General features: G+C 40.3%; 1 protein-coding gene across 2 annotated transcripts in view; it reads left to right on the forward strand.

Moving 5' to 3' along the window:
• The window catches only part of LOC309695870 (uncharacterized protein), a 10,598-nt gene extending 3,280 nt beyond the window's left edge, over nt 1–7,318 (forward strand). Inside the window, exons 1-10 of one of the 2 annotated variants that reach the window (XM_082516839.1) lie at nt 1–1,301; nt 4,170–4,220; nt 4,479–4,787; nt 4,874–5,048; nt 5,151–5,234; nt 5,337–5,482; nt 5,679–5,762; nt 5,881–6,062; nt 6,421–6,645; nt 6,731–7,318. The exon at nt 1–1,301 is cut by the window's left edge and continues 96 nt beyond it. In XM_082516839.1, the coding sequence (XP_082372965.1) occupies nt 4,489–4,787; nt 4,874–5,048; nt 5,151–5,234; nt 5,337–5,482; nt 5,679–5,762; nt 5,881–6,062; nt 6,421–6,645; nt 6,731–7,128 (1,593 nt within the window). In that variant the 5' untranslated portion in view covers nt 1–1,301; nt 4,170–4,220; nt 4,479–4,488 and the 3' untranslated portion in view covers nt 7,129–7,318. The remainder of the gene's footprint in view (nt 1,302–4,169; nt 4,221–4,478; nt 4,788–4,873; nt 5,049–5,150; nt 5,235–5,336; nt 5,483–5,678; nt 5,763–5,880; nt 6,063–6,420; nt 6,646–6,730) is intronic. The other variant, XM_082516838.1, reaches the window with a different exon arrangement.
• Nucleotides 7,319–7,778: the final 460 nt, after the last annotated feature.

Raw genomic sequence — 7,778 nt, forward strand, 5'->3', positions numbered from 1 at the left:
ATAACTATTTTTATTCTCCTGTAACTTTACTCTAAAAAGAGCTAAATCCTCTAAAGTTTCAGGAGTAATGCGTCATAATAAGAAGTGTTTGTGAATGAAAAATCAGCAATGTGGGATACTGTTTGTCCGTGATTTACACAGGGGGAACAAATTGTGGCAGGATCAGCCTGATATTATTTGTATCCCACTATAACTTCGTTGTATAAAGAGCTAACTTCTCAAAAATGTCAGGAGTAGTTAGTCATTATGAGAAGTGTTTGTAAACTAAAAATCAACAATGTGGGATACTGTTTGTCCGTGATTTGGACAGTCCAGCGTGTGCTCCGGACGCAGGGGAAACAAATTCTGTCGGGGATACCTAGTTTGGCAGGACACCTGTCCGAGTATCAGGTGAACTGAACTTATGGTAAGAAGTTATGACCTGCAGTCTATCTGGGTCAGATATAAACCAATTTTAGGTGGAGTTTATTTTTGTTATGCTGACTTTTTACAGTCAGTTACAATACCTAGCTAGCATGATGGAGTTTCCATACAGCTGGGCGGGTGCTTTGATGTTACTGATACCATAGTGAACTGTATTTTATTCATAAGGTTAGTTAGTAGAGTTGCCTGTAAAAAAGACGGAATCAACCCTCATTCAGAGAAAATATCACGCGTTTTGTATTAAGGTGAAAAGGAACACAGTTTGTCCCGGACTTCAGCTAGAATGGAAAAAAAGACACAAAGCTAGATTTATTCTGTCTTTACGCTGTCAGCTGCCTCTTCTCCTCTCACTCTCCCCCCTCTCGCTCCTGTTGCTACTTCAACGGCTTTTCTCGTGTTTATTTATCGCCCACTTTGCGCCAGAAAGAAGAAACCAGCGGATGTTGCGCTAAACAAGAGCAGCACGTTTAAGCTTGATCAGCTGCTGTTAGAATTTGGAATTTGATATTACTTTCTAGTATCAGCTGATGTTTGCTGGAGCCACAGCTGTAAAAGCTGCTGCTCATGATGGTTTGTATATCTGGTGAGAGGGAAACATGAAGATGAATCCAGGAGATGTCCTTACTGAATCATCAGAGCTGGACAGGTGATGGAGAAAGGTTTACCTTTTAGGTGACAGGAATGAGTTGAAGGAAAGTTATGAGCTGTTTCTGAGAGACAAATAACACCATTATTATGTTGCCAAATGATGTTATAACACCATAACATCATTTGGCACACTGACTTCTGAGGACATTTTAAATGGCACTCGCCATCAGAAAGGTTGCCTACCCCTGGTCTAGAAGAACAAAGTAAACTTCGGGAGAACGGACCAGTTAGTTTTAACAGCTCTTAAAGTAACATGAGAAACATTTTTCACCAAGAAATTCAGTTCAGTGGGTGGGTCAATGGGTCGTTCAGTGGGTCGTTTAGTGGGTTGTTCAGTAAGTGGGAAAAGTGGGCCTTTCATTTTGTCATTCAGTAGGCAAAAGGGGGTGGGGTGGGGGTGGATTCCTATTCCCACATATGTAACAAACTTGATTCAAACACTCAAAGTTAAACAAAAGAAGTTCTCATCACCTTAATATGTTCAAGTGCATAGTGTGGAGGACGTACTAAGGCCTCGAGGCACTCAGATGTAAAACCCAATATTGGTGAGGGTTTTTTAAATTTGTAAATTGGTGAGATTTGACCCGGCAACGACAGGAAGGTTACATACACAGCAAATGTCTTACACACACACACAACCAGACAGGCATGCACACAGAATGCTTAACAGTTAAAACTGAAATGCATGAACCCATCTCTCTTTGGCATGTTTATAATGCTTTTCCACAATGAGAGAGAAAGCAAAAAGAGACAGGAGCCAAAACCATCAGGTGGTGTACAGTACTGAAAAAGAACAACAGAAGGAGTATTTTCAGCGTGTGTTATTACGAGTGTTAAATGGGAATACTCTCAGTGGTGCCTCTGTAGAAGGTGCTCATAACCACACACAGGCACACACACATGATTAAACAATAAATGAAAAAAAACACACTAAAAGAGTTCAGAAGTGAGAAATCTATGAGCTGAATGTTCATAAACTGTTCATACATACAGTTATAGGTACATGAACATTTACCTATAACTGTAACTTGTGTTTCAGTGCTGCAGCCTATGACCTGCTTGACTTCCAGGTGTGAGAACCTGCAAATGTCCAGAGTCAGGAGAGACTGGGGGACCCACTTTAGCAGGGTCATCTGTGTTGGCTTTGGGACCCTTGATGATACAGGGGGACACAGTCACAAGCGCCTAAGGAAGAGTATGAGCAGGAACCAGCACCAGCTGAGAGATGGCCAATATGTAGACAGACTGTTCCCTCTTTGTGAAGGACTGATAGAAAAGTTTAAAATATATATATATATATATATATATATATATATATATATATATATATATATATATATATATATATATATATATATACACATACACATACACACACACAAAGTAACACTCGGGAGAATGGACTAGTTAGTTTTAACAGCTCTTAAAGTAACATGAGAAACATTTTTCACCAAGAAATTCAGTTCAGTGGGTGGGTCAATGGGTCGTTCAGTGGGTCGTTTAGTGGGTTGTTCAGTAAGTGGGAAAAGTGGGCCTTTCATTTTGTCATTCAGTAGGCAAAAGGGGGTGGGGTGGGGGTGGATTCCTATTCCCACATATGTAACAAACTTGATTCAAACACTCAAAGTTAAACAAAAGAAGTTCTCATCACCTTAATATGTTCAAGTGCATAGTGTGGAGGACGTACTAAGGCCTTGAGGCACTCAGATGTAAAACCCAATATTGGTGAGGGTTTTTTAAATTTGTAAATTGGTGAGATTTGACCCGGCAACGACAGGAAGGTTACATACACAGCAAATGTCTTACACACACACACAACCAGACAGGCATGCACACAGAATGCTTAACAGTTAAAACTGAAATGCATGAACCCATCTCTCTTTGGCATGTTTATAATGCTTTTCCACAATGAGAGAGAAAGCAAAAAGAGACAGGAGCCAAAACCATCAGGTGGTGTACAGTACTGAAAAAGAACAACAGAAGGAGTATTTTCAGCGTGTGTTATTACGAGTGTTAAATGGGAATACTCTCAGTGGTGCCTCTGTAGAAGGTGCTCATAACCACACACAGGCACACACACATGATTAAACAATAAATGAAAAAAAACACACTAAAAGAGTTCAGAAGTGAGAAATCTATGAGCTGAATGTTCATAAACTGTTCATACATACAGTTATAGGTACATGAACATTTACCTATAACTGTAACTTGTGTTTCAGTGCTGCAGCCTATGACCTGCTTGACTTCCAGGTGTGAGAACCTGCAAATGTCCAGAGTCAGGAGAGACTGGGGGACCCACTTTAGCAGGGTCATCTGTGTTGGCTTTGGGACCCTTGATGATACAGGGGGACACAGTCACAAGCGCCTAAGGAAGAGTATGAGCAGGAACCAGCACCAGCTGAGAGATGGCCAATATGTAGACAGACTGTTCCCTCTTTGTGAAGGACTGATAGAAAAGTTTAAAAAAAATATATATATATATATATATATATATATATATATATATATATATATATATATATATATATATATATACCGATGAATGTGTGTTGTTGCTATACAGCCTGGTTATATGTGCCCCTTTTTTTACTTTGAGCACCACCTTCTTTAAAGACTGCTGCACAGCAATAGTTAATTTTTACAATTTATATATATATATATATATATATATATATATATATATATACCGATGAATGTGTGTTGTTGCTATACAGCCTGGTTATATGTGCCCCTTTTTTTACTTTGAGCACCACCTTCTTTAAAGACTGCTGCACAGCAATAGTTAATTTTTACAATTTATATATATATATATATATATATATACACACACACACACACAAAGTAACACTCGGGAGAATGGACTAGTTAGTTTTAACAGCTCTTAAAGTAACATGAGAAACATTTTTCACCAAGAAATTCAGTTCAGTGGGTGGGTCAATGGGTCGTTCAGTGGGTCGTTTAGTGGGTTGTTCAGTAGGTGATAAAAGTGGGCCTGTCATTTTGTCATTCAGTGGGCAAAAGGGGATGGGGAAGCATACAGCTACAAGGACATAAATGTAGCCAACTTGTGATATGCTATTGCCACTCTGTTTCCGCAGGACACTGAGAGAGAGAAAGACGACAACAGAAGACAACGGTTCAATTTTAATGTAAGTACTGTTTGTTGGGCTTTTAAGTGGTTGAACATGTAAAACTTGCATGTGCCATTCTCCTCATTTTTAAAATTTAAAACTTGTTTTAAAACTTTTTTTTCTTTAAGTTTTTTTTGGGGGGTGGGATGGAAGCAAAGTTTGTGTGTGGATGTATTGTTGTTGTTCTTTGTTTGTTTTCTCATACTATCAAAATAAACTAAATTGATATGCAGTTTTTCTCTCTCACTTTCTGCCTCTCACTCTTTGTATTTACAGTGCAAACAAGATGGAGAGAAACATTGTCTACTGCCTGCTTTGTAAAAAGCCGCAACAGTCCATTCGCACACACCTGAGCAGAGTGTGCCTGAAAGACTGCACACCACAGAAATGTGAGGAAGAAGCTTCCAGAGCCATTGCTTCACAGAAGCTGTTTTCTAATGAAGGTAGAGTCTGGAACTTCTCAGAGCTCCAGGAGTACTGCAAGGATGAAGAATCTTGCATTAAACTCTGCACTCGCCTTCAAACACGTGGATTTATCATCACGAACAGTCCCCAAGCGTTTTCGACAGTTGTGCCAACAGCGAGGTATGATGACCTTATTGCCACTTCCACATATTGGATGACACATACAAACTTTCAATAATGTCTTACCTCTGTCACATTTGCAATAGGTCTGATAAGAAGGAAATTCTTGCCGTGGCCAAGAAGGATATTGAATATTTCCACACAAGACTTTCTGGCGGTGATTGCATCCCCACATTTGCAATGACTACCTTCAGACAGTACTGCGAGGCCATTCTGATTTTACAACATGGACTGACAGCAAATGCTGTTCAAGAACTTTGTGTAAGTGCACCACCAACAACAAAAGTGCACGATAAGTGAAATGACAGCTGATGTAAGTCTGTATTTCTTTAAGCTCCAACACCTTTTTTTTTACATACACAGGTAGAGGACTGGATGGCGCGGAAAGCAGTAGCTGATGGTGTTGAGCTGAGTGGTAACTTGAAGATAACCAGCCAGGAAGAACAAGTAAGTCATTCATTCTCAGCAGCGACTCTCTTCTTGCTCTATAGGCACCTTGTGAATTGATTTTATGAGATATTTAACATTGATTCCTTTTTTTCTCTGCAGTTGTTGGACTGCTATTTTAGGAACATCCGTCCAGTGTCCTTGGAAAATCAAATTGCTGGCAGCGATGACAGGGGCAAGTTCTTCCTAGGAGAATGTGGGGTCCCACTGTCCAACCCATCATTAGATGTAAAACGCCTGAGAGCGAGGTGAGTGCTTGACCTAACTGGATCAATAGCATATTAAGAAAGATTTGTTTCTTTGATCTGACAGAGAAACCCTAACCCTGGACTCATAACAGTCAGCCACATATGTTGCTGTATGTCAGAGATGTTCGCCCCTTGTATTTTGGCTTTTTCATCTCTCTGGGCTCTCTAATTAATTTGCATGCATTAAAAACCACAGATACCTGAGCACTGAACCTGGGGATGCTATGGCTGAGTCAGCATCAAGCTCAGTAGGAGGACTACCGACACCAGGACAGGCCAGGTACACTTTTTTTTTAAAAATATCACACACTACCACAAGTCAACCTGTGTTACACGTTTCCACATTTAAAAACTTTTGATGGATTTGATGCATCCCCTCCTCTACACCTTTCATGTAGCACATCATCTACGCACCTGCCACTCCAAGAATGGGATGCCTTCCTCCAGGCCTTCCCGGTCACCCTGAATGGAGAGCCACCATCCAAACGGCAGTGTGTACAGGCTGGCTTTCCACAGCACAGACACCACTACAAGAAATGGAGGGATATTCAGCTGAAGAAAAGAGTTGGGTACATTCTCGGTAAGGCCTGGGCATGTCATGTTAATGGAGCTGCTTCTGTTGCATTGCTTTGTTTGTTTTGTATGTATTTCAGAATGAAAATACTTTAATAATCTCTAAGAAAATTATGTGGGTTACACTTGTGTAGAGACAATAGCAGTAACAGTCTGAACTAATTAAATAATACAATACATGTAAGTATAACCCACTCAATGTTGTACACCCAAATATACACAGATAGCTCAATTATAAATATAAGGAATATTTTAAGGTACAAATACGTGATTGACTAAAATGCATATGGTTGATTTTTCATTTTTAAGCCGCAATAATCACTTGCATTATTTCTTGTACGTCGCTTTGTGACCACTTCATTTAGGTCAGTCAGTTGGCAGAAGAGGAAACCCACCTCAGCCTGCACGTGTGCAGATGGCTTTGGACAAGGAGAAATGGCACACCAACAAGCCCACTGTCAATGCCATCTTGCAGGCCTGGGTTGTTCCGCAGCCCAGTATACAAGACAACCAGTCCCTCATGTCTTCGATTGCAGAGCAGAAGTGGAAGGGCCTGGCTTTGCAAGACTTCGGGGAACGGAAGGGCAAAGGTAAAATGCACACAACATTTAGACAAATTGCAAGTGAACGTTTCTAAGAGCCCTGTCATGACCGATGGTCTCTTTCAACTTACAGGTGTGATCGCACTTATGCCTTTCCACAAAGGGGATATAGTGTGCGATTACCACGGGACATATATCACTGAAGCAGAAGGGAAACGGAGGCCCCAGTCGGGGTATCTGTTCTTCTTCAGGGACGAGTGTGACCGAGGGATGTGCATCGATGCCACTGCATTCCCCTGTGCCTGTCATCCCGACATTGACACCTATGGGAGGCGAATGAACCATTCCCGAAAAAATCCAAACATCAAGCCCCAGAAGTTTACAATGAACTTCCCTGCAGGACCTCAGGAGACAATACTTTTCATTGCCCTGAAGGACATCGCAGTTGGTGAGGAGGTGTTATGGGACTACGGAGTAACTCGGAAATCTTATGGTGGTGAAGGGGAAGACTTGGAGTGGCTGGACAGCTGACTTTCATTTTATCTGTTCTTTTCCTATTCTCTTTGCATGGGCTTTTTTATGTAGTGATTTTATTCTTAAAAAACACAGCTGTTTTTACATTGTCTTGCATGTAATTTAAATGTGGTTTGAGGGTTTTTTGTTTTGTTTTGTTTTGTTTTAATTTACGTATTGAAATAAAGTGTCATGTTTCCAAATTTCACTCTGCTTCATATTGTATTATTTACGTTCACTGTTTCGTGTTTTATTGTGAAAGTCTTGTGTTTCCATGTTCAGGTGTCTGGTTTTGCTTCCACTGTGGCTCCATTTTAATTTCTCATTTGTGTTCCCCGCGTCTTGATGCCTCCTGAAGAGCATGATGATTAACATAGCCAAGGTGATTATGAAACACGTCAGGTTTACAGATGAATAATAACAATAATAATAATAAATGTGAGATACTAGCTCTACATGAGTGTCTCCTGCAGTTAATATGTAATACACAGATGAAAGATGAGGTGAGATATCTAGGCATTATCTCTTGTCATTTGAAAGATTAACTACTAACAGAAAATAAGAATATCTCAATAATAGACTTAGAATTTTCTATCCTAAGCCAATTTTAAACAGGTGCCTGCAGATTCTTTGGGAGAATTTGGACAGTCTGTCTGACATCTGCATTG

The sequence above is a fragment of the Aulonocara stuartgranti genome, assembly GCF_965226115.1.
Source record: "Aulonocara stuartgranti genome assembly, chromosome: 19".
NCBI lineage: Eukaryota > Metazoa > Chordata > Actinopteri > Cichliformes > Cichlidae > Aulonocara > Aulonocara stuartgranti.